Raw genomic sequence first — 27,726 nt, 5'->3', positions numbered from 1 at the left:
AATTTTGAGGAGAACTAGACAATATCAAATGTCATATTATGTACTGAATTATATTAATACACGTCTGCTATTCTATTATTGCATTGTAGCTGATGATGCACCATTTGTATGATCAGTTATGTGTCATCATGTTTGAATTCTGGGCTCCTTGGATCTTCTGTTGTCTGTAAAAAAAAGTTGTTTGATGAACTACTCCATGTATCTAAAATTATGTAAGAATGCACTGCACTTTTTGGAGGAAGCCACCAGGAGTCGCCAGAGTCAGAATATCTCTCAACCTTTCGGACCTCACTGTATAATAACATGCAGCCAGTCGTAAGTGGCAGTAATTTCCTTCCTTTGTTTCAGGCTTCCTGGAGTCATTTGAGGAGTCCAGGTCTCAGGTGCAGGAGAAGATGACACAGAGCCAGGAGGACACTGTCTCCCTCCTGGAGCACAGCAGCAGGGTGAGGAGGAGGGGGAGGTGGTAAAGTAGAGTGTGGACAGAAGGCAAAGGGTAGTAAGAAAGAAGCGAGTGAGCCAGAAAAGTGATGGAAAGCCTATGATTGTGTTTGTGCGTGTGTGTAGAACATGTTGCGGCTGCGTCAGGTGGATACAGTGACGGCCAGTGAGCTGAGGAGCATGCAGGAGGTGCTGGTCAGCAAGGAGACTGAGGTGGTCCAATCAGCGAGCACCGCCAAGGGACTGACAACAGGTAACATGCGCACAAACACACACACACTGACGATACCTACAATGAAATACATACAAAACAAGCAAATTGTTCCTGTTTAACTTTCCCTTCCACCCCCCCAGAGTCGCAGCGTCTGCAGCAGGACCTGGAGAAGGTGCAGCAGCTGGAGGGGAAGATCACAGGAGAGCTCAGCAGCCTGAAGGAGCGCGTCGGCACCATGGAGACGGAGCTGCACACCTACCGAGACCTGGACACCCTGAGACACACAGCAGAGGACAAGAAGAAGGTGACACGGGTCATGCTGGAGACCTGGATAATCATAGAGTACACATTTAGAAATAGACAGAGCTTCGCAAATCTGTTGTACACATTGTACACAATGACCTGCAGGTATATTTATGGCTGTATCTGTTTGTAGTTGGAGGTATGAGCTTCATCAGATTGATCAAGAACAGCCCTATAATCTGTTTCCAGTTCAGACATTAAACTTAAGGACAACCATGTGTTTGTTCGTGTGTTGCAGAGGCTGCAGGACGACCGAGTTTCACTGACTCAGCGTCGAGATTCATTCAAACAGCTGCTGGACGAGATGAACCAGAAATATGAAGCTCTGAAAACCAAACTGCAAGAAAACGAGACTCACGCTCAGGTTACATTTTACACTTAACATTTTCTCTGTGAACTTTTTATGTCTTCTCGTGTTTTTGTCATGTTTTGTCTTTTTACGATGTCAGTTAGTGATTTTCTTGATTCACTAAAGGTTTTTGAGAACATTAGATCAACCCTCGCCTCCCGTTCACTTCCATTCTGAGCAAGCTAGGGGGCTAATAAAACATTGGCTTCCTTTGCAATCTATCAATCACATTTTATTTGTGTAGCAAAGAAACCTCAGAGAGAGCCTTAGTGAGGGATCCCTCTCCCAGGACAGACAGAAGTGCAATAGATGCTGCGAGTGGCAGCGCACATCAATAAAATAACTATATTTACAACATTGTTGAGAGAAGACGAAATGAGATGAAGAGATAATGACAGCTGTAATGATAGAGGTGCTGTCAGATCACAATCCATTAAGATCATGATCCACACTCACGATGTGGCCACAGCAGCGATCCTGCGAATCCGCAGCATGGAGTTCAACCTCGGTGAACTTTGACTGGAGACATCACAGCCTCAACCAGGCTTTGGTGTGTGTGTGTGATTGACCACCACTTGGCGTCATTGTCACATGTTCCTGCTGCCTGCTACAACCTGCCTGATACATAATCTGCATACATGTGACTGTGCCCTAAGAGTGAACCTGAGCAATGGACAGAAACTGTAATAAGGCACTGACACCTCCTCTTTCCGGTCCTTTCTTTTCTCTGTGGAGATCACATGAACTCATTCTGACTACAACATGAGTGTGAGGGTTTGTGTTAATACAGTAGTGAGCCGATGGGCACTGTTGAGGTGCCCTTGAGCAAAGCACTTCAACATTTGATGTTATTACAAACGTGTGATGCTCTGCACATGCTAATCTCCCTTTATGTCTGTGCTTTATTTCGTAGCTGGCTAACCTGGAGAGGAAGTGGCAGCACTTGGAGCAGAACAACTTTGTGATGAAAGAGTGTATCCTCTATCTGTGGCTGTGTGTGTTGGCTGAGTGCTGCTACTCAGCCTCTCCACAGAAAACGGCTCAGTGAGACGTGTCTCTGGTAAAGCCCTTTCATTTGCTCCACCAGTGATTTTTTCCTTAACTGCAGCACCAGTCATCGCTTCGAAATCCCAGGAGAGCGACTACGCCTCGGTGGCCAAGAATGTCTCTCAACAAGTGGCCGAGTACAACAAGTGTCTCATCGAGTCGCTGCAGAGCAACAGGAGCTGAGCACACAGGAGCAGAATGTGTCGTGTTAACACAGCGTGACTGGTTGGTTATCACATCCAGTGAGACTGGTTAGGACAGAAGATATGCTATCAAATATTTATGGTTAACTGTCAATGATACTGACGTTACACTGCTCCTAGTAACCTTCACACATGTGTCATCAGACAGTCATCTTAAAGGGATGGTTCACCCAAAAATTGAAATCTACTCATCTACTCACCACCATGTCGATGGAGGGGTGGATGACGTGTCAGGGGTAAACAGCGTTGCAGCCAGATCCATTACAATTGAAGTAAATGGTGACCGAGACTTCAAACGGTGTAAATGACTCTTGTTTCGAGTGGAATTTGAATGTCTGGGTTTGACTCCACACGAGCAGTATGGAGACATTTTGTGTTTTTCTTCTGTTGTTTTTTTACGTTTTTAAGAATCGGTCACCATTTACTTTACATTAACACCCACCCCTCCATCGGCATAGTGGTTAAATCATGAGTGAATTTAGATTTTTGGGTGAACTATCCCTTTTAAAACTGATGATAGAGGATGTCAGTGGCTCTCATTTCTCTCTTGCAGCTGCTGAACCAGAAATATGTTTGTTTGATTGAATTTGATAGGTAATTATCGAAAATGTTATTAGGTTATTGTATGTCGCCTATTATTACGATATTTTTTCAATAGAGGTTTTAGAAAAAATATCCTTAATCATTATATATAATCATCGTCCTTGTAACGGCAAGAAATAAAAAGGCCCATTTTTCAAAGATGATTTGCTGCAGTTTCTTTTGGCAAAAATGTGTTTGTTTACAACAAACACATCCTGTTGTTCTGAAAGACATTCTGCTGCGTGTCGGTGGGTTGAACTTAGTACTTGTGCTTCTGCAAAGTTTAACCAATTTGTTGACAATAATGTACACAAATTATGAATGCTCAGGATAACATTTCCATTTTTGTAAGTTCCAGGCTGGCAGTAATAAACATTAATTTAGCACAAAATGCTTAATCAACAAGTCCTCTTCTTAGTTTTCTTACAGTGCAGAACTTTTATGTCCCCCGTTCATACCAAAAATATTCTAAGCTACGTGTCAAAATGTTTAGAAAATGACAGAATTTCACTGTAAAACTAAATTAAATTATTCACGTTAGTAAAATGAAAACATGAGAATTGTCTCCATGTGGTCCAAACCTTCGGAGAGACAGATGTGGATGTGACATGTTCATCACAATAAATCTTACTTCATTTTTGTATTTATTGCTTTTAATTACAGGACAAAAAACAGATCAACAGTTTGCATAAAATCCAAATTCTGCTCTAGAAATATATTTGACCTTTCCAGTACATAGATATCAAAGAGTAAACATTTTAGGTGAGGGTGGCAGCAGACTGATCCCTTGCAAATGTACAGTACAGCATTTTTTTTGTTTTTTATTTCAAACTATCCAGGTCAAACAAAAGTACACATGGGTTGTGAGGTGCGTCCTCAGTATATATATATATACACTGGACTTCACTCTTCTTCTACAACAGTCTGACTGGTCCCCATCTGATGGTGATCTGATCAGCAGAGTCGCCTGATCCACTTCAATGCACGAATGATTGAATGAGAGTAAGAACTTTGTGGGACAGTTTGGGGCATAAATAATCTTCAGAGTCAAACTGAAGTCAGTTTGATCTTTCAGGCTGTTCCTCCTTTTACAGATTTACGTTCACTGTCCCCGTCTCAACCAGCGGCAGCTTCTGGCAGCCGCTTTAAGATTCAGGACAAACAACTGTGTTTATGCATAGATTCAGATTCACCTTGTGCACTGACAGTAGATCGAGAGTTAATGGTTATAAAAAACAGAGACAAGCACGTCCACAAGGCCTGAAAGAACCAATGAGCAGCCTGAGAGTTTCTCTCACACACACACACTCACATTAATACAAATACACACACACTTGATTTGCAGAAACTGTAGTTATTCTAAAAACTTAAAGCGCATCCCTAAGAAATGGCTCCTTATAAAAAAATTGTATTGTTCAATTAAAAAATAAAGGCCAACATATGTTCAATGTTATTTAATCATCCTGCAGTTTTTTTGTAATGAGAACCGTTAATTACTTTTACACAGTATGGAGCCCTAAAGTGCTCAATATTAAATAAATAGAATATAATTTGAAAAAAGCCAAATATGATTGTTATTGTTATAATAAAAGGAGTTTTATGGAACGTTTAGAAATCCCCTTTTTCAAAGAGAACCTCTTCCGTTAGCAAGCTCCAAAGCTGCTGCTGCTACATGTAGCATGTTAGCTCCTGTTGGTTAAAGCAACAGTGTCAGAGTAATTCAGAAACAACTGTGGTGTTGATGTTTAAGAGCTACACAAATGAGACACTACTTTCTGTACTTATTCTAATAATAGTTGAATAATTATATAATTAATAGTTGAATAAATGAAATGTTGTGCTAACTGGCAGCAGTTGTTATTATATTAAAGTAGACTTTTGAAAAAAATCACGAGTTGAGTTTGAGTAGTTTTAATGAATTATTTCACAAAATATTGTTGAATGTATTATCTATTTATGCACTATTGAATATTTTAGGGCTCGATGTTCTCCCATTCTATCCTTGAGCAGCTTCAGGAAACTCAAATCAAATACTGGATCAGCAATTAAAACCATAAATCTTTTCATGAAATCACAGAGTGCAGAAAAAGTTGGATATTTCCTTCTTCAGTGTGCAGCACAACATGGACTTAAAACCAACAAGGTGTCTCAATATTACATCTTCTGGACGCGATCCGACATAGAAATAAAACCGTCCAATAACAATACACCTACTTAACATTCCGCTCCGTTTGTCAGTTCGTAGGTTAAGGGCAGGAAACAATGAGAATTCAGCGATGATCAAGCTATACAAGTCAAACCTGAAACCAAAGTGCCCACTGCTCCATCTGGAAGGCAACGGCTGAAATATTTGCGCAACATTAAAAAACATTAATAAAATAAAAGCTGGATGCTGTAAATCCTCTGTCGAGAGCATAAGAGGCTGCACCCAGCACCACCTAGTGTCATTATCCATCACACCGTCTGTTTGGACTCTCTACAGATCATCAAGGTGGCGTCTCACTCAGCACTGGCCACCAAGACCACACAATGACTTTTCCCATTTAGTAGGTGGGAGTTAAACAAGTATATGCGACTGCTGAAAAAAAACAAAATAGCCCTTTGTTCATCTATTGGTTAAAAAAAGAATTTAAGAGAAATAAAATTCACTTTTACACAGGGACCGAACCTGCTGCTACAGTGTTGGTTTTTATTACGACCTGCGGCATATGTCCTGCTAGAGTTAGAAAACTGTGTAATTACAGGGTCAGTTCACTGACTTCATGACTCTTTACTCTGCTGTATATTTAACATCATGTTAAGTCACATGTGGCCACAAGTCAGCAAACAGTTATAGTCTTGTTCTTATGAATGGGAAGCACAGCTAGCTTCCTACAGCCATATATAATCGTGTCGAAAAACTTTGCATCGTGCAAGATGAGATGATTTACACAGCTGTCATTCAGTTGACTTACACAGCCAATGTGTATTAAAGGGAGCGGAGTAATTAATGATCGAATGATGGTTGAATTTAAGGCATAAAAAGGATCTCGTAGAGAGGTTAGGGCGTTTGAGTGACGTGGGAGGAAGCTGTGACGATGGGATGTTCACTCTGCCTCTGAGTCGAAAAGGGTCAAAACAGGTTTTTGCCTTAGGACACGAAGCAAACTGAGGTTAGAGTTCTCCAAGTAGTGGTTGTCTCCAGTAATGAGTGTCCAATCAGAACGACTTAATCTTCAGGAGAGCATTAATCTACCCAAAGGATTAAGATCTACAAGTGTTATTGATGACGTTTAGTTCACTCGGCTTGTTTCAGGCTAGAATGATATTCTTCTACAGTGGCTGTACGTCTTCATTAAGAACACAGACCTCCCTCTGAAGTGTTAACCAGTTCACAAAGAAGGTTTCACACCTGTAATACTACATTATACCAAAACCCTCACAATGCCATATTTTCTGATAAGTTTGCTACTTCATGTGGATTTTCATCTTAAAAATGAATGAATCCTTACAACATGTTTGCAGTGAGAACTGTTTTAGTGCACTTGAGTTCCTGCTTCACTATTTCACCAAGTAAAACAATAAAAAAATAAAACAGAACAAACACAAAGCAGCAAGTTTACCTTCTAATCAAACACAGATCAAGTAACAGAAATGCATGAGATCCATACATGTTCATACACTCGGATTCCTTAAATGAGAAGGTGTACATTCAGAAAACATGAGCAAAATTGAAAATTAGAACGAACATAAAATCCATTTTGCTTACATTACTTTTTTTGATTCTTGTTTTTAATCTTTGAAAACTACTATACACTTCTGTCACACATAAAATCCCAGGTAACCAGTAATAATGAGGAAAAACGGCATAAATACATTATTTTTAGAAAGAAGTGTAAAAGAACCATTTTTCAGTCGAGACTACTCTCCACTTTAATGTAAAAACAAAACTTCCTAATAATTATGTAATAAGTTAATCGTTTCCAACCCTCAGTGCAAAAATATCAAAAACAAACTGGAAGGGAAGGGACTGGGAGCCACTGATGGTGCGCATGAGACAGTGTATCATCTCCACGGAAACAAGACTTTCTCAGGCACAAGTACTTAGACTTTGTCCACCGAGCCCTTGGCAGGTTGAGATTTTTTTTTTCTTTTTTTTCTGAAGTACACAGATGCTTTAGTGCACCGCTCACACACTGCCTGGGGGGACAACAGAAGACTGTCACCGTGGCAACGAGACCAGAGGAACTCTTCGTCTTTCTTCTTCTTCTTCAGTCCGCATTGTCGAATGCTTCTGAAATGTGGGAGGCTGCGTACTTTAACCGGAAGCCACCTGCAATGGAAGCACACAGGCAGCCACATGGACACACACACAGATGTATCCAAACACACAGAGGATACACAGTCAGTGGACAGCTGAGGAAAGGATCAGTGAACTTCAACCTTACGCTGTTTCTGTGTATCCCTGTGTATAGATACAGTATTTTTTACTGAGCTTTTCAAAAGAGAAAACACTGCTCTAAACACTTTTCAGCTACCATGCTTTAGTTGGCCCACATACTTTCCATTGGAAATCTAAGGGAAGCAACCATACACTGCTCTTTACCAATGGTGGGAAGGTGAACTAGATGTTTGTTCACCAAACCAACCAGATAATCTTATGCCGACGGGTTTTTCCTCTTGTTCGCACTTTTGTATTCAAGATCATTGTGGTGTGCAGAACATCAAGTGGTTGGTTTGGTAAGTGTATATATACCCCCCTGAGTGTTTCTATGGTAACCATGAGAATTGACTTAAATTGAGACAGTCCTACAACAAGGTTAGGTGATTATATTGTGTAGTATATGGTAATAAAAACCAGTGTAAACAGTTGCAGTTGAATTCTTCTTTTGAAAAACCCCCAGAAACATACACAGAACAGCTGCTGCAAAGAAAACCTCTCGTAACATTCTCAGCCAGCAGGGGGCTCAGTGGTTTATCTCTTCAGTTATTACAAGAACCGTCAATAGAAGGTGATGTTGACATTTCTACATGTGTGGGTCTAAACCACTGGTGCTAAAGTCGTTCCTACAAGTGGTTGAAATAGAGCAGCTGGTTTTAACACTGACTTAACAGTTAAACACTTTGGGTTAAGGGTTAGCTGATTTAATTCCAGGTAAGAACATGGACAGTCTGACTCCTACCACACTGTCACAGTCTTGGTTTTTCAAGCATCATACTGGTGCCAAAAATACCTGGTGAGAATGAGCTCTAACTTGTCTAACTGGTCTAGACTAATTTCTGGACTTTTGTTTGGGCTTCTGAGAAAAGAAAACTAATGGCTCCTCTGTTTCTCCCTGCTTTGCGTAGCTGCATTACCTTGCTGTGTGGAGTCTATGGAGGGCTGGTTGCAGTCCTGAGCGTAGTGGCCACTGACTCCACAGTTAAAACAGGACACATTGCCGCTCTTCTTATTGACTCCGCCTCCTCCCAGAGTTGCAGCGGGCAGCATCCCCAGAGGATTCGGGTACACGTGCTGGTAGACCCGCTGGCAGAAAGATGCCGCCGGCGCCATCTGCTGCTGGAGGTTGTAGGTTGCGGCTGCGGCGACCGCCACCGCGGCGGCCTGGGTGCCCAGCATATGTGATGGCACGTCTGCGTGGCTGTGGGAGTGAGTGTGGAGGGGGCCGTAGGGGGACTGGTGTGCAGGAGGTGGAGCAGTGGTGAAGAAGGGCGACAGGGTGGCAGCACCGTTGGCCTGGTGAGGAGGCTGGGCCTGGGTGAGGTAGCTGTTACTGCACAGGCTTGTTAGCTGGAAGAGAGGTGGAGGAACGCTGAACACCTGACGAGCAGCTGCTGCCATTTGGTGGGCGGGAAAGAATAAGGGTGCCTGGCAGCTGGGGGGACCGCTGACACTGCTGCTGTTGCTGCTTCGCCCGCCACAGTTGTTATGACAACCACACGTACCACAGCCCATCGGTTGCTGCTGCTGCTGCTGCTGTTGATGTTGTTGCTGCTGTTGCTGTTGTTGTTGATGTTGTTGCTGCTGCTGTTGTTGATGTTGTTGTTGTTGATGTTGTTGTTGTTGTTGTTGATGATGTTGTTGCTGCTGCTGCTGTTGTTGCTGCTGCTGCTGTTGTTGTTGTTGCTGTTGTTGTTGTTGTGGTGGTTGTGTCAGCTGCTGTGGAGTCACTTGTTGCTGCTGGGTTTGCTGAAGGGTAATAGGGATGCCAGGGGCAATGGCGGCACTTCCACAGGAAGAACCACTGTTGCTGTAGGATGTACATTCACTGTGTGCCGTGCTGTGAGTAAGTGCTGGACTGGGGCTGGGGGCGGGTCCAGGGGTGTGGGTGGGCACAGCTGGGGGAACAGCAGCTTGTACATGTCCAGAAGATGGAGCCACTCCAGTGGCTGCAGGTGCTCCTGCAGCAGGCATCACAGATGAGGGGATAGGGGGCAGGGTGTAGGGAGAAGGCAGGCCAGATGGTAAAGTTAAGCCAGGGTGCTTGGCGTGTGAAGGCTCCACATGTGGCAGAGAGGATGCCAGACCTGAGCTGACACTGGCCGGGTCTTGGCAGGGCTGCTGAGGAGGAGAGGAGAAGGACGTGGGGCCAGGAGGCATGACACTCATGGCTCTGACTGGGGCCTGATGTGAAGCCTGTGGCATGGCAACAGTAGAACCACTTCCTGAAGCTCCATTAGATCCACCCAGAACGGTTTTGAACCTCTGAACAAAAGGCTGCACAGACAGACTTCCTTGAGGTCGGACGCCAATCAGTGGAATCCCAAAGGTTGGGAGCACGTCCCTCTTCTCTGGGTCTCCCACAATTCCTGGGCCTGGAATGGCTGGAGGCACTAAGGGCATCTGCATCATCATTGTCCCAGATGAGGACTTCCCATCAGGGGCGATGCTTTGGCTGGGAGGTGGCAGAGAATGCATGAAGGAGAGAGGGGGAAACTCTGTGCTGCTCTCTGGACACAGGGGATCCATCTGGGGCCGGTGGTTGAGGGAAGACAGAGAATGGACAGAGGAGATGTCCCCCACCACAGCTGGAACAGTCTGGTGTGTGAAGAACATGTCTGGACCAGGACCTTTACTGGAGTCATCAGAGTGGCTGTCTGTGTCTAACAGAGAAACAAGAACAGGTAAGAACAGATTGAATCCACGTTACACCAACGTCTTTCATTACAGAAACTGTAATTCTTTAACATACATAGTGTGATATTTTACCTTTGTTGTTGTCATCCTCACTGTCGAGGCTCTCTGGCCCTCTGTGTTGAGGGCTGGATGGTGAGCTGTAGCTTTCTGATGATGTTTCACCAAACGTATCTGGACCAGAACCCCCATCTGCAACAACATCTGTGTTAAACAAACATCTGGCTACTGTATGTATCTGTCCAACAGTATGGTTGTTTGCATTGAGCAGATCTACTGTTGTGCATGTGCGTCGTGTAAACAGTATGGGGCTGAGTGGAACAGGGTCTGAAACCACTGTGAGTAGTAACAGCCTGCACAGGAGAGGTGTGTTCAGCGTCACAATAGGTTTGTTTTCTTATCTTACAACCTGTGGATTTCTAATAGTAATGTTAATTAATATTTGTTTTGTCTGTCTATATTAATGGTTTTGCTTATTTAATCAAATAAAATCAAATAACTCTTCCACAGAACTAATCTAAGTACTTTATTTAAGGAACTTTCTGAGGGGGATTCTACAGTGTCACAGTTTGTCACACAGGGGAAGCATTTAACAGGAGCCTTTATCCCTTGAACCCCATTTTGTGAGCCAATATTATGTAATAGTATTATATATTTGCACACAAAAATTGTGAATTAGTTCTTAGCAGTTCCTGTTTGCAATAGACGTAGATCCTGTTTGCAATGTGCAATTGGAGTACTGAGTGATAAGGATATATGTATTTAGGATTATGAGGATTTATTCATGGTTGACACTGGCGATAATGTCATCCTTTGAAACAGTGCAGCTGCACTGAATCTAAATAAACTGTATGTGCATCATAGTTGTGTTCGGATTTGACTAAGTTATAGGAGGAAGTGTCTTTCCTTCACTCAAAGGGAGTTGCAAGTCATTTCATATCTGTTTCACTCATTCACAACCTTCCTGGAACTACACGTTCCCTCTCTTCTGTTGGTCTTTTACATCCAAACGTCACAACGGCCATCCAGACACTCACCTTTCCTCTGAGATGACAGAGCTGGCACCAAACTACCATTGGTCACGAAGGCAGCTCCTTTCCCCTTCACCTTGTCCCTGAAGCAGGCAGAGGTGTAGGAACATCAGCAGAGAAATACAGTAACAAGAGATAGAGATGTGGAGTCAGTGGCAGATTATATATACTATAGACACCTAAACACGTCAAGTTCTTTGTTCTGCCGTGGTGCAGTCAAATACACAGTCACATGTCCATATAGATTACACATCTGATCAGATCTTAAAATGCAAAGGTGTTTACTTTAAAACAATCCACTGCTATTGGCTTTAATGTGAACTATAAACTTTAGGATTTTAGAGATCACACATCTAGATTTTAAGTTATTGGAGAAACAAGCTGAGCAAACAAATGACATATGAATAGCTGAGCTACCTGTCAGAGGGCAGGACTCTGCTCTTGGTTTTAGTGACTGGGTGGCTTCTCTTCTCAGTGTCCTGGTGCTGTGAGGAAGAAAAAAAAGTCAGAACACCAGCAGTCAGTTTTCAAAGAGCACCTCTCACATTTAGGTGATTCTCTGTCATTACGTAGTCACTACAAAGTTAGACAGTAATTACTATAACAGAACTACTGTGCTTGGTTTCTCACAAAGGTGAAGATGATGGTGTCACACACACACACACACACACACACACACACACACACACACACACACACACACACACACACACACACACACACACACACACACACACACACACACACACACACACACGTTAAGTTTTTAAGATTTTAGTTGGACAATCAAAACATGTATTACTCTTTCATGAATTGTTCGGCCCAAAGTAGTGCTTTTACATTTAAGTACTTTTTATGTAATTCTACTGACCAAAAAAAACAAGGATGTTTCTGAGAAATTATACCTGAAGGACTCTTCAACTTCTAAGAAACCTAATAGTTTCAATTCATGATGATAACTGGGTGAAGTTGAAGTTATTTTAAGTAATAATTAGTACAATCACAGAAAAGAATAAGCAGAGTCGTGATGAAGAGGGTCAGACATTTACTGCGCGTTGAGCCTCTGTTATGCAAGTAACTGGAAGAGAGAGAGAGAGATGTTGAGAGAGAGAGAGGATGTGCTTTGTCAGCATTGTGCTTTCTCTCCCCCACTCACACATGCATGCAGTCTTGACCTATATCAGTGAGATTAGCGGTGCGTACTCCCATTCACGTGGTATTGTGTAATACATTCTATGAATTGCGCGCGCGCACACACACGTACATGCACACACACACACACACTCTTACTGACCTTCATGTATCTACCATGTATAATGATTAACTACTGTTCGTGGAGTTGTCCTTAACTGTGAACTGTGCTGCTGAAGTTTACAGTTAAGTTAATGATAAACACAGCTACGAACCTCGGACGGACTTGCATGTGAGCAAAGAAAAACATCTTGAGCCAGAGAGGCCTCCAGCCCAACAATCATCCCCTACATAAAGCTAAAATGTACAGTATTTCATATTTAGTAGTGAGCTGTTTTTTTAATCTGTGATTTTCATTTGTACAAGAAGCTGATTTTGAACACTGATCTGTGGAAAAACAACATTTCTCATCCACGGGAGAAGATAATGTTCCTCTTCTCATTTTGAATATAACCCCTGGATAGGTGACACAAGAAGTTCCCCACTCACAATCTGAGATTGTTGAAAGTTATAAACCACCAATAATCTCTTACTTCAAGTTGAGTAATCCCTAAACAACTAAAAACATGTTTCTTGTTAAGGAATAATCCATTCATTATTCCACTCTGTAGAATAATAGTCTTTAAGGGTAGTGTAAGTGTAGTTTAAAGGCTATAGAAAAGTTACAGCAGAAGCACTAGCTGTTGCGGTGGATTGAATTTCAGAGATATATTGCAATTAAGCTACCTTTGTTTGTCGCTTGTCCTGGAACTCAGTTTCTAAATGGACCTACAAGTCGGACTATTGAGTTCACCTATTGAAAATAATATGTAGGCAGCAGCAACAGTACTGTAGACAATACAAAGCAGGCAGCAGTACCTTCACCTGCTCCGCCTCCTGACTGCTCCTCAGTGCACAGCTCTTCTTCCTCCTCTCAGCAGGACCATTGACCTCTGCAGTGTGCCCCCCCCTCCAACTGTCTCCCTGAGAGGCTTTGGCACTTGAGAGACTGATACAGAGGAAAGTCATTTAATGTGATGTCCTTTCACATGTGTCTTACATCATTCTCATTAATATTGAATTCTAAAAGTATGCATTGATCCATATTTTTTCCATTCCCTCCTGTATACAATTGTAACATTCACATCCCTGTTGGAGATATACACTTTCTATAAAGTAAATATTACCTTTTATTTCTACTAATCAGCTGTTGTTTTTACACAGTGATATTACATTTCTAGATGTTATCATTTCTCATTGGGATGAAAACATTTCAGAAAAACAGGTCAGACCATGGAGGCTCTACTCACCCTTGACTTGGGCTCTTGGTCCCATGCTTTTTCTTGTGTCCCTGAACATACGACTCTAAATCTGAGCGACAAATCAAGAAAACGTCATTACAACAGCTTCTCATCAATAATCCAGGTACAGTGTGTGGTGTTAAATGCTTTTCGTATGTGCTTTGACAAGAAAAATCATCAGGACTTCATTTTAACATGAACACCGGCAAATTTGAACATATATGAACAGATCACAGACCACTGCCAACTATTAGCTGTTGATACTTGTAGCAATGCCTCATAAAGTAGGGTTCACTTTATGAATAGGCCATGTTATACAAGTAAAGAACATTATTCAGTACTGCTCACATAAAATTCTCAATTTGCTTTTTATATTGACAAGTTTGAGTCAAATGCTTTTTTAAAAAGGTTAAGGAAACGTAATGCAATTATATTATATTTCCTTATCCCACACAAGCAGTACTGGTAATGAGTATAAACACAAGACACAGCTAAATGATATGTAATGTAACAAGATTTCCCAGCATGGACTGAGCACGGACTTATTGTGAAGTTTGAGCTGTGACTGCTGGCGCTGAACTCAGTCCTGCCCATGAGCAGGCAAATATAGCTTTGAAATATGAGGATTTGAAACACAATCAGCCTTTCTCAGCAACCTCCAAAAATAAATGCTGGTCAGCTTGGTGGGGCTGTTCCTTTGTAAACACACTCAGGTCTCACTCACTGTTTATACAGTGCATTTATTTCACACTGCTCTTGCTCTGCCAATACTGCTCCACACAGAGGAAAACACAGAGGAAATAAAGCTGTGATGGAATTTCACTTCCTCTCACCTTCCTCCTGACTGGAGGCATCGGAGCAGTCTCCCTGGTAGACTTTGCCCAGCTGGCAGTTGCCTATAAAGAAAAAGATTTCTTGATTTTTGACACCGGTGCTTCATTGTTTGACATGTAAGTCGAGATCTAAATATATCATAAACGGCAAATAATGACGAACCATGTTGATTATTTTTTAGTCTGATAAAGAGGCATAAAACCATAACTTTCTTCAAGGCCCAATATCGCAAATCTTTGATAGTAAAACTCAGCAGTTGGCAACATTTTTCTTCATGTTGATGGAACAATGATAGAATAGAAAAACTAAATTGTTCTCTGTTGTCAACGTCCCTCTTCCCATTGAATTATGTAAGAATTTGAAAGAACACACCAGTAGATTTCACAGCCATGTCAAGGCAAACAATTAATAACACTACTATGTGTGTTCTGACTGTAAAAAAACAATTGTTATCTCAATGCCCAGGCACATATCAAGAACTATTCAAGTCATGATGAAAGCCAGTTTAATAATTGTGGAGTGAAAAAACAGTGACACTACTATTTTAAGATTTAAACAGAGCCTTTAGTGCACATGTCTGATGCAAGACTGCAGTAATGTTCTTGCTCCTTTTAATACCGTGAGTGCAATTAAAAAAACTATTCACTGAACATAAACAAAAATGGATCAAAGGAAATTTTGTCCAGCTTGCTCAAGAAGAAGAGGAAAGTGAGCCTGTTGTACAGGAGGACACAAGTTTGAAAAAAAAAAAAACCATTGTGAGGAGATCAGATGACTGAGACTGAAAAGAACAGATTCAACGTTAACCCATTCCAAAGGCATCATGTCATTCTTAGTTTGATACTCACATCTGCAAGAAGTGGGTTTAGCAGAGTAAGTGGAGTCACGGTTGAAGAAGCGGCAGACCTTTCTGGTTTGTCTGAAGACTGGAGGAGCAGACAGGAACTTTTCCCTGGAAACACAAAGTGACACACTTCCTTATTCACATATATTTAATTGTACATCTATAAGAAGGAATGAATTCTATGAAAAGACACAGTTCCATACTTCAATCACTGTGTGGCTATGATCAAACCATAACACCAGACTGCAGTGCCTTACTGATAAAACAACAAACATTTGCAACCATCTGTGGAGCTGTCATGTAATGACAATTTGTTGCAGTTATACTAACATACTGTAGTTAAAATAATAAAACAAAAAGCTTTCGCCTGTCAACGGTGGAGCCAAGACCCATAAAAGGCGAGAGACTTGCAAATACAAGCAGCAACAATGTTTGCAATGCAGCTGGATTTGGGGGCCGAGTTACTGATGAAAAGCCTGAGCTCTAAGTTTCCTTTCACACAAAATGAAACTGATGGACACAATGCCCCGTGTGTGTGTGTGTGTGTGTGTGTGTGTGTGTGTGTGTGTGTGTGTGTGTGTGTGTGTGTGTGTGTGTGTGTGTGTGTGTGTGTGTGTGTGTGTGTGTGTGTGTGTGTGTGTGTGTGTGTGTGTGTGTGTGTGTAGCTGGCTCTGAAAATGATGCCTGAGTGTGATTCGACAACAGTAAAAAGGTGCATGTAGCATTGGGACTGATTTAAAAAGGATCATGATACATTGGTAGTGAAGCTGTTCTCTTTAGATCAGAGGTTTTCTACGTGTGAGGGCTGCCTCCTCAGTGGGGGCTCAGGAGAGAGAGTGGAGGATCAGTGGGCGGTATGTAAGGGAAATGATACTAAATAAGTTCAAAGGGACGAGGGCTTATCAGTGTTCTGAATACATAGTCAATGGAGTTTGTTTTAGGGATTTGGCCGACTCAAACACTGACAACAGTTGGAGCTGCAGCAGTGGCTGTAACACAGACACTGAGGAAATGAAGCTACAACAAAATGCCCAGTTGCTGTACATAGTTTTAGATTCAACGTGGGTGACAATTTCAGAGTGTGTGATGACATTTAAATGTTCAGTGTGTAAGATTTAGGTGAAAGGGATCTATAAGCAGAAATTGAATATAAAATGATTTTGGGGATGTTTTCACTAGTGTGTTTCATCTAAATTGTACGAATTATGGTTCTTTAACCTAGAATAAGCCCTTTATAGTTAAATACTTTATATTTACATCAGGAGCAGGTTCACTCTACGGAGGCCGCCATGTTTTTTTACAGTAGCCCAAACCAGCCAACTAAACACCTTTGAAGGCTACCACAGGTTCTCTTTCATCTTTGAAAAGGGAGGGTGAGGTGAGGGGTATTCAGCTGCAACATGCAACTTCACCACTAGATGTCACTAAATTCTACACACTGAACCTTTAATGTCCATCGTGAGTAAAGATCCACAAATATGATCAAACCAATGATTCTCTTCTGTATATCCATGGTTTACACGACAAACAAGAAATACTAACACACAAAAGGGTTGTCAAAATATGACAGCCCAGCAGTAGCTTAAATTCAATCAAGCAGCGCCAAATTGCACACACTTATAGATAGCAGTTCCCTAAAAATGGGTTTTTCATCGAGATCCATGAATTATTCCCTGGGAAAACGATTCCAATTTTTAAAATGCCATATTTCACAATGCTCAAGAAAGTGAAATACAAATTCCTGCATCCACACCAAAGTTTTAAGGGCTCTACCATGACTCATACCACATCCTTCCGCCAAGTCTCATGGAAATTTGTTCAGTTATCTTTGTGTGATGTGGTTTCAAAACAAACAAACACAAAACATACAAGCCATCGACAAACAAGTTGACAGGGGTGAAACATAACCTCCTTGGCGGAGATAAAAAACAGTTACAGGCCGCAGCTGAATGGCACCGAAACTCAACTCCACTTAATTGATTGACACGTTGACATAAGCTCACATTTGATGGTTCTTACATAGCTGGAACACTAACATGCTTCTCTGTCCATTCATATTGAACAGACATTAAAGTATGACGAGCAGATGGACTGCTGAAAAAGATGCATCTGGGGAGGGTGGGAATTTGGATCATGTTGCTGAGATGAGGGATGCAGCCGTCTTGACTCATTTTTGATTCTGAATAACAACCACAGACTGTAGAGCTTCGCCATTTACAAGAAGTTATGTCATGTGACAACCAACAGCTCTTTCACATAAATGGTTATTGAATACCTATAGATGTGACTTAACATCTTTAATTTGGATTTCTACAGGTGAGAATAACAACAATTTACAGCGTGGGTGGTAGTTCTCTCTTTACTGCACTCTGACACAGATTGAGATTGTTTTCCAGATTTATTACACACAGGAAATGACCCTGAGACAGACACTGACCATTTTCTACTTGCAGGACTCAGACTGCAGCCTTGTCTTCAGTCAAGGCTGCAGTCTGTAACATTTTCATGTGGCAGAAATAATTGAAATGATATCTATCATGAACATTTCCAACATTGCAGATACTGATTCTCACTAAAGGAAACAATTGCGGTAACAGTCATTTTAAGAATGCTCAAACCACTAAAGCTGATTATGTTAATATTGATCAGTAATAGGTAATAATACATTATTATTTGACACATTGTATGTGTATCTGGGATAAGTGTAATGTACCTGAGGTTCTTCTCCACCTCTCTGCTCTCATACTGGTCCCCCTGGTTCAGAAGCCTCAGGATGCTCTTTTCAAAAGACTCAGTGCACTGATCCTTAGGAAGCTGCAGAGAGAAAGGTAAACAACAGGCAAGATTCACTGAGAAACAGGTTTGTGAAAATAAAGAAATAATCACCTGCATGTTAACCACTGCAAGTCGTCTGTGTATAAACATGTCTTATCTGCTATCAAATGCAGGCATAAAGTGGAGAAACTGCTGAGGTTGTATTACTTGTTTACTTACAAGTAATTAATCTCGTAGAATCATGTTATTCTGTGCCTGAAAGTTATGTTTGTAGAAAATGTTGACATCACCCTCTCGTTCCACACTATAGGCTCACTTAAGGCTCTTAAGTCATTGCTAGTGAAGTGTGGCTGGCAAAGAACTGGAGTTTTCCATTTTTGCAGGACTCATAACATGGTAATTTTGTTATGGCAATTGATGGGTGTTTAAAAAAAACTGTATCTTCAACAAAAGTGCATATCTCACCTTAAGAAGGAAGTTTTCCAGTTCCAGGTGGGTTTTGGTCACACAGGTAGAAGAAGAGTCTGACCACTTCACCTGAAACACAGCAGAGAACGACCTCCATCACTACATTTGTCTATGGTGAGAAAATTGACAAAATCAACGTCAAAAAATTCAAACTAAGTAGATTACAATTACATCAAACGTGTTTACATGATCCATATTTGGGATTACATCGTTTAAGACCAAAAATAAAGTTGGTAAAAATACAAACTGGTCACATTCACTACCTATGGTAGTTTTTCCTTACTCTTGTTGAGGGTTAAGGACAAAGAATGCCCTATAAGACAAATCGTAATTTGTAAATATGGGCTAGACAAATAAAATTTGATTTATTGATTAACGCACACTCATGGTGTCACCAATGTCCGAAGCTCCGACAGACACACTGTTTGATAGGTATGAATCAAAGTGACAGAGGTCAGCACATGAGCAGTGCCTGTCTGTGCTCTGTAAATCTTATCCAACTGAGAAAAAGAGACTGAGAGGCTGCAGTTCTTCTGTAGGGGCTGGGGGGCTGCCCACAGTGTGGGTGTGGGACAGTGCCAGATAAGCCACCAGGGCCAGTTCCATAGACGGGTAATTGGTAGTTTGCTAAAAATAGACACATTACTGTCTCAACACCAGCTGGCTATATTTTCTTATGACAAGTCAACACATAAAAATATTTTTTCTGGTGAGAATATCTTTACTAGACTGGATTTGTAGATAATGTAGATAATTAACTCACCTAGCTCAGACAAAGATGTAACAATTTGGTAAATTAACTTTAATTAGGGAAAATGAAGCAAGATTTTCACGTCATAAATCAAACTCTCAGCAAACAAGCCCACAACCTCAGAGGGTTAGTGGGTGATACACACATACGTCACACAGACACGTACACATGTCAGAAGCATGCATCTACTTAACAGAAATCAAAAGGCCTCAGATAGACATTACCACTTGACAGTTATTAAAAACGTTCATATCTGTAATGTTTATTAATTATGCTACTTGATGAAAACAGTGCATGCCTATTTAGCTCATGGTTGCAGATATGAACACATGTGAGAATGAGTGTGATGGGTCTTTGCGTGTGTATCAGTGGTCTGTGTCCAGATGGCGAGCTGAATGCTGCTGGCTTCACTATCAAAGCTCAGTCAAGCCAACAGGACAGTTAGTGTCTCATCTCCATCTGTCTTGCTGAATTTTTATTTCTGTAAACGAGGGCTAAATATGCCTATTAAATACTGTGAATTTGTGTTGAGATAAAATTCATTTTTGAAACGACAAGGTCAACAGTAGTGACTCAACTGCCACAAGATAGGCACAACTCACTGTCACTGTAGAATTTGAAACTTGGATTAGCTGAGTTCCACTGCCAACTGGGGCAAAACAACAACAAAGGATACAAAGAAAATGTGTAATCTAACAATATGGACACACGCAGAACCACATGGTCAAGTGGGATTTGGCTGCTACAAAATACATGGCAGCCACCTTCTGCTCGACCTAGCTAAAAATGGTACCACAATGGAGATTTTAAAGAACAAGTAACCAGCACAACACAACAAAAAGAGAAAGTGATGCCAAACAATGAGAGTAGACAGCCACCAGTCAGAAAGACACCTCATGTTCAAACTAGTATATGGTGCCTATAATAAATAATGACTGTGCATAGGGTGAGTCCATTAAGTCTTTTGACCCATCAGTGAGGACAGGAAGTATGAATTGTTGTCAAGTAAATAACTAATCCTGACACATGCTGCTCATTTTGTAAAAACTACTACTAACAAACAATGACTAATTATTTTGAAATAGGGCAGGAGCAAGTGTGGTACTTGGATACTGTGTATCCATTGTGCGTCAATACTTGTTCAATGGGCTGTTTGAGGTTTAAGACTTGCTTTTAGGGTTAACGTTAGACGTTTAGGGTAGCATTAGAGTTATGCATCTAGTTGTGATGGTTGAGGTTAGGGTAAGGGGCTACGGAATGTATTATGCTAATGAGTTTTCGCAATGAGTTACAAGAATGTGAATATGAGTGTGTGTGTGTGTGTGTGTGTGTGTGTGTGTGTGTGTGTGTGTGTGTGTGTGTGTGTGTGTGTGAGCACTACAGGAAACACTAGACATAACTACAATAATCAGGACCAAGTCTTACTGAACTTGAGATTACATACGTTGTAGATAAAAATGTCAAATCACACTTAGACAAGACATTTTAAGCTGTAGCAGAACAGTATCCGTGTGTGTGTGTGTGCGTGCGTGTGCGTGTGCGTGTGTGTGTGTGTGTAACCTACCTCAAAGTTGTATTCCTTGTCTATTCTGGTCCGAGAGATGCCCCTGAGCACAATCCCCTCTATATGCACCGCTGCAACAACAACAGAAATCACAAATGCACTATGAAGAGTTTGTGATGGGATTTCTTACTGGGATTAGGCAACTACTGACAAACACTGGTGTGTGTCTACTGAAAGCCTATTCAAATATTTAGGCCCATACAATTATCTGTGTTATTATAGTGCATGCTATGAATTAATCAGTACTTTCCACTGTGCATGTCCACCTACAACCCTAACCTAGAAACCAGACCAATCATATTCACTCTTGTAGATGGGTCTGGTCGTCCCCCCCATCAGATAATTTCCCTTCATACTGAAACTGGTCAGGCCAAATCAAACATTATAAGGCAACTAAAACCACTTTAGATAGTAGAATCCAGCCCCTTATAAAATGGGTCTGGTTTCTGTCAGAGCAGTACTGCTAAATTATGCTTTGTTAACAACCAAGATGGCTGCTGCTGATGGGGAGAAGTCTGTTGAATCTGCTATACCACAGTATTAACTGAACTGGTATAATCATGATACTTTTCTCAAAGAGCAGAACAAACAGCTGCAGGTAAGGTGTTTCCAGACATTTGTCTGTTTGTCTGAGGCATTTTGGTCTGCGAGACTTTGAGCTGGGAAGTTTCAGACCCAATCACAAATGTGAATTTGTTTGGCATCACCAGATATTTACAGAAAAACCAGAAGGGGGCTCTACTGTCACTGTTCAAACTGCCAATATCAACGAAAACATAAAGAACAATACAGGACCAAATAAATGAGAAGGACAAAGATTATCATCATTATACAATAGTTAGAAATGTCCATGTTTCATTAATTCATTAAGTTATTTGACCCTTGTTCAAAAAATATTTGGGCAGATTAAATCAAGAAGGCTGAAGAAACTGGAAGCACAAATTGTGTTATACCTGTATCAGATTAGTAATGATTGTTATATATGCACTGTTTCAATTCACCTTCTCTTTGTGTCACCCAGCGGCTGGAGCGTCGGCTCTGACACGGAGGATGTGAAGCGGTACACTCTCCCAAACCCAGCGCTGGGGGGGGCAGGAAATCCACTTTCTGACCTGTGAGCTCCTAGAAAAACAAAACAAACAAACAAACAAACAAACAAACAAAAAGCCAGTTAGTTACTGCCTCATACTGGTTTGTTCACATTGTCATGTTATATTTTCAACTTACAACCTGTAGTTTTCTTTTACTATGAATAGCTTCATGTAAATGTTTATGTAGTTACTCATGAAACACACTCACAAAAGGCCCGAGGTAAATAATTCACGTTCAAGTTAAATAGTTTTATGTTTAAATAACAAAGCCCTGATAGGTGAGTCAGTGCCTGTAAAATCATGTTAGACAGAGAGAAACAGAATAGAGTCATCAGTAGTTTGTCCCTTTTGGAAATGAGAAAGAAAAATGTATCCAATATTTTTTATCGTATATATTATTCAGATTCCCCAAGTTCTGGTGTATACACTGACTAAAAGCTAAATTGAAACCCCATAAATTCAGCTGAAAATATCTATACAACTTTGACTTAAATGTTTAATAGCTTAAGACCTGCAAACATGTGTGCAATACAAACACAATAGAAATATATGCAAGTGACAACAGCCAAGCTCCATCATCCATATAAACATTAACACATAACCTGTGGGATTTAAAAAAGGCAACAGAGTCTAAAAATCAAAAGGGATGGAGCAGACATTATGTCAGCACACTGACCACACACCGGTTAGCAGTGTTTGTTTCTAACCTTTCACTTACTCACCGCCCCTCTCCCCACTCTGTGTTTCAATAAATCTGACAGTGCCACAGTCCAGACACAGTGCAGCCCTCTAAAAATGGAGAGGGTTATTTTATTAAGAGGCGAGCATCTTCACCAGGCAGGGACCTGACTCAGGGTAATGATGTCAACCTCACAGAGTCGTCTAGAACAGACAGCCTCGCTGACTTGATTAAAGGTACGCTCGTTGTGTAGAAGCAGCACTCCACTGGTTTAGCACTGCAACACTGACGGACTAACCAAAGAAAAAAAACATTCTATTTGATACAGTCTTGTTTATTTTAGCATCTAGACCCGCCCTCACAGTTTAGTGTGTTATGTTAGTAGTGCTAATGTAGCATAGAGCCTCAAGCAGAGATGAGGGGCAGGATACAGAGGCTCACTTCTTCTATTTTTAGCATGTCTTCAGCCACAACCGACCCTGGCTTGAGTGACATCGCTTCAGACAATTTAAGCAGCTCCCTCTGGAGGAACAAAAACTTTAAACCATATGCCGTAGTTCTCCTCTACACCTGAAACAAACTCTGATGAGGAAAATAGGTGAAGCTCCTCTTTTATTTGCACTTAACAAAAATGTAGTGGGTCTGGTACTTTCTTATTTCTGGTTATATTTAAACAATATCATGTGTGGTGCCGCCACACACAAGGATAAACTGCTTCTGACACCTGATCAGTGGACATCAAGCATAAATGATTTATTAGGCAGAAACAACAATCTCTAATTGACTTTTAACTTTTTTTTAATCATTGCTTTTTTTCTGTGAGACCACTGATAGACTTATTTATAACAGATACTAACAATTGATTTCCAGTCATTGCTTAGCTGATAAGAACATCCCTAATGTAAACTGCCACAAGCACCATAAGTGTGGATTAGACAGCAAGACACTTGCACAAATTAAGATTAATTATGGTGGACTTCAGATTAGGGATTTTTCATTTTATATGTATACATACAGTCATGTTAAGTACAGCCCATGGAAATTTACTTTTTAAAAGGTTTGTTGAAAATTTAAACCACTCTTCCATGCAAAGTTCCATCAGATGCGAGATCTATGAGGGGTTTCATGCAAGTACTGCCCATTTTAACAGGATTCACCTATTGGTTTCTGTTGGGATAAGTTTCACTTCCTGAGAAACTGTATTTGCCCTGCAGCTAATACGCCTCCTACAACTCTAACTGTCATTCATCTGTCCAGAGCACATTGTTCCATAAGGCTGGGTCTTTCTCCAATATTCTTCTTGGATAAAAAAGGCTTTTATCCTGGGGCCTCCCATACGGGTCAAATTTGTGCAATCTCAATAAAATTAGATGCATGTACTTTGACACTAACAGTTACAAGAGTTGCATATACTGTATATATATATGCTATTTTACTTCCTTTGCCAAACTCACAGGCATCCACAACAGTTTTTTTTTCCGTTTCGGCCCTGGAGAGCATTTCAGATCTTGGCATGACGACACCGCACACTTCGAAAGCAAAGAGAGCACCTGGGTCTAGATGTCAGAGGAATAAGACACGTTCCACCTGCCCTCCCTGAAGAGATGGTTATCATTGGTACCTAATCTGGGAGACCTGATGTGGTAAATGTCAATACATTTTATTCTTATATTATATTTGTTTGACAACCCGTATTTAAAGGCTCTAAATCAAAAAGGATAGTTAATAGATAAATATATTGAGAAAGTTAACAATTTCCATAGGGTGAAATTATTTTTTAACATGACTGTACACTTCACAAATGCTGAAACAATTCACCAATCAACAGAGCTTTTACCATTATTATTAGACAGTCTCTGGTCAGAAAGCCTGAGCTCTCTGTGGTCAGAGGCCGCACTGACTCACGCAATAAGACACCATTGCCTAAAAGTCATATACAGTAGCTTGGTGTTTATGATTTCACACGATACTGCATGCTTCCACAGCCTGGAGGGTTCAATTTCAAGCAAGCAAGACAGTGGTTCTTTCCCCTGTTAAATCGCCCCAGCCCGGGGGGAGGAAAGTTTAAATTAGTTTGGAACCAGATGGAATGAAAACTAGCTCACTGCTGACCTTTGTGGATAATGGTGCATGACTCAAAGGAATGCAGAGGTTGACTGATCGAGACAGAGAGAAATATTGCAGAGAAACTGCCCTTATTGCCTTATTGAGAAACCCTGCTTTACCCAACATCCACACTCATCATCATTATTGTTATTCTTATTGGTGCTGCTATCACTAATTATTAATATATTGTTATTACAGTGCTTGAAAACAACTATATGTACAGCTGTCCCTGTCTATCTCTCTCCCTCTCGTTTCTCTTCTCTCAAACCGACCGCTCGAGGCGGACAGCCCCCCCCCCCCCCCCACACCCTCAGTCCACTTCTGTCTGACGTATATTTTTCTCTTCACTGTCAACAGGTGCTTGTTCACGGTGGGATCTGTTGGGTTTTCTGTATATTGTAAGATCTTCACCTCATTCTGACAAATACCTTGAGGTAATATATGTTTTGATATAGTGCTATGTAAATAAAACTGAACTTAACTGGGTTGAAACAGTAGGTTGATCTGCAAGGTGAGGCCTTCGGAAGTGTTTGCCTATTACACATCAGAGGGATGACTGCCGTGGTTATGTAAATAAAGTCACACATGTGCTCCAGGTCTCAGGCATGTCTTTCAGTATGTGCTCTGCTTTTTGGATTCATTGAAGGGTCTAATGGTGCCCTGTAGTTTAAGCGACAAAATGGTAGCTGTGTAAAATGTAGACAAAAGCTCTGATAACTATTGTACTTTACCTCCGCCTAGGAGGTTATGTTTTCCCTCCTGTCTGCTTTCTTTGTTGGTTGGTTGGTTGGTTGGTTTGTAAGACTGATAATGCAAAAAACAACTTCACAGTGCAGCACAAAACTTGGTGGAAGGATGCAGTATGTGTCAGGGAGGAACCCACTAAATTGTAGTGTGGATCCAGAAATTCTTCATCACATTGCTTAAGAGGGACATTTTCATTGATTTCTCAGAAAACATTAAATGGTTCTTGATTAAATGAATCAGGCATATTTAGGGTTTGTATTTCTCAGTGGGTGCCGCTTGATTGGATTTAAGGGGACCATGGGCCTTGGTGGAGGTGTCGGCTCTACTGTGTGCCATGCTACTTTCTAACAAACTTAAAAGAACTGTAAGGATCACTCAAGTGCCAAGATAGAAACCAGCTAAGTTATGTGACATAACTTCCACTGCAGACATGGTGAGAAAGATGAGCTGCTGCCCTGTTTGGTTGGAGTGAAAACCTACGGACACCCGGTGTCAGGTTCAAAAGCTACAAGTGAAACAGAACCACGTCAAACACCCACTGTGGCTCAGTTACAGCACGGGTCAGCCGTGGAGAAGCAATCTGGAGTAACTGGATAACGAACGATAGCAATGATAATAATAATAGTGGTATTATCAGTAAAGCACTTGGCATTTGATCTGGATACAGCTGTAATGGGGACAGGGCTTTGCTTCCAGGGAGCTTGTTAATGACTTTAACTACAGGGGGCATTTAAAAAAGGTAACAGCAGCAAGAATTGATCCACAGCCCAGACAAATAGGAAGCTACATAATGGCTCCGAGGCAAAGGAGCTGTACCCCATGTATGTGAACATGGCTGGGGTCAGTGGTTGGAACCACATAGCTACTACCAGTTTATACAGTATATGTTAGCTAAATCATTTAGCATGGACCCCAGCTCATGCTCAAGAAAGACGTTCCCGAAGGCAGTACTTAGCATTAGCTATCATTATCTAATTAGCTATAAGTGTATAATTTACTTATTATTCCTCCCATAGACAATTACGTTAAAAACAAACTCTCGCGAAAGGTACAACGCAGAAGTTAAAAAACGTTAAGCTAGCTCAGCGTTGGAAACTGCAGTGTTGGTGGAGTTACCGTTGTCTGGGCGTTTATCCGGAGCTGACTCCGGCGTCTCTCCTCTATAGCCAGCTCGATTTTGTCCAGCTGGCCCCGGACGGTCTCCCGCTGGTGGAAATGGAAAGCTGGGTGCAGGGAGGCCATGGTGAAGAGCAGCGCCAACTGCTCCAGAGGTCCCGCCGCCGTCTCGCTCGCGGAGAAGCCGCAGCTCTGCTCCGAGCGCCCGTACACGCTCCCGTCCTGACAGGGCGGGTGGTGCTGGTGCTGGTGCTGGTGGTGGGGACCCCTGAACGGAAGGAGGGAGTAGTCATAGTGTTTGTAGAACAGGGCCGGGTCTACATGGCTCAGAATCCCGAAGAGTATTCCAGCACATTCCCTGCTGTCGGACCCGAGGAGGGACAGGCACACCAGGAGTTTGGAGCGAACCACCGGGTCGACCACGTCCGTCAGAACGCCCAGATCGCCCGGGCTGTTGGCCCGAAACTCGAAGTCCCGTAAAACATGATAATCTTTCCTGGCGAGGTCCTCCAGATAAGATCCCAAAAAGCGGAGCTCCAGGGGTTGGCACATATGTAGGAGCCCGCACATGAACTCGACGCGCTTGGCCGGGTTTAAATGTAGGCCGAACCACTCGAAGACGGTCTCCTTGTCCAGCTGGGACGGGGACTCCTCCAGCCCGTAGGACCCCGGGGAGGGAGATGCCGCCCCGGGAATCCGTTGGTGCGCCGACCGATCCAATGAATCGTCCTCGACCGCCTCGTCCTCCCCTTCCTCGCCCGTTTTCATCGGTAGTTTCATTTTCAGCATTATCAGCGGTGCGGGAGAAGCTTCAAAGAGTGAATAACGGGTGAATATTCATCATTCACAACTCACACGGTTCGGTAACGCCGGAGAGAGCCGCGGACCGTCTGTGGTTTAACGGGGTTTTCACGGTTTACTGATCAACTGACGCGGCGACGCTGCTGGAGCTGCTTTCCTCTGAGTCACGTTCTTCTTCTACTCCTCATTTCCGGC

General features: G+C 41.8%; 2 protein-coding genes across 2 annotated transcripts in view; one reads left to right on the top strand and one right to left on the bottom strand.

Annotated features, from left to right (window-relative positions):
* Positions 1 to 5,764, top strand: part of ift74 (intraflagellar transport 74) — a 16,282-nt gene extending 10,518 nt beyond the window's left edge. Inside the window, exons 15-20 of the mRNA XM_034572307.1 lie at positions 349 to 446; positions 568 to 694; positions 796 to 959; positions 1,197 to 1,322; positions 2,221 to 2,281; positions 2,422 to 5,764. Coding sequence (XP_034428198.1) covers positions 349 to 446; positions 568 to 694; positions 796 to 959; positions 1,197 to 1,322; positions 2,221 to 2,281; positions 2,422 to 2,537 — 692 coding nt within the window. The 3' untranslated portion in view covers positions 2,538 to 5,764. The remainder of the gene's footprint in view (positions 1 to 348; positions 447 to 567; positions 695 to 795; positions 960 to 1,196; positions 1,323 to 2,220; positions 2,282 to 2,421) is intronic.
* zcchc2 (zinc finger, CCHC domain containing 2) lies at positions 3,775 to 27,726 on the bottom strand. The gene is made up of 15 exons (XM_034572305.1): positions 27,612 to 27,726; positions 26,731 to 27,553; positions 21,993 to 22,113; positions 20,992 to 21,062; positions 18,674 to 18,745; positions 18,147 to 18,247; positions 15,438 to 15,541; positions 14,589 to 14,651; positions 13,765 to 13,825; positions 13,334 to 13,463; positions 11,702 to 11,769; positions 11,291 to 11,367; positions 10,329 to 10,445; positions 8,477 to 10,222; positions 3,775 to 7,451 (listed from the first exon to the last, which is right to left on the bottom strand). Exons 2-15 carry the CDS (start codon positions 27,517 to 27,519, stop codon positions 7,390 to 7,392), a joined length of 3,582 nt encoding a protein of 1,193 aa, XP_034428196.1. The 5' UTR covers positions 27,520 to 27,553; positions 27,612 to 27,726; the 3' UTR covers positions 3,775 to 7,389.

This window comes from Hippoglossus hippoglossus, chromosome 20 (assembly GCF_009819705.1).
Source record: "Hippoglossus hippoglossus isolate fHipHip1 chromosome 20, fHipHip1.pri, whole genome shotgun sequence".
Classification (NCBI taxonomy): Eukaryota; Metazoa; Chordata; class Actinopteri; order Pleuronectiformes; family Pleuronectidae; genus Hippoglossus; species Hippoglossus hippoglossus.
Note: the sequence above shows the minus strand (reverse complement) of the source record. Positions and strands in the feature narration are given on the sequence as shown.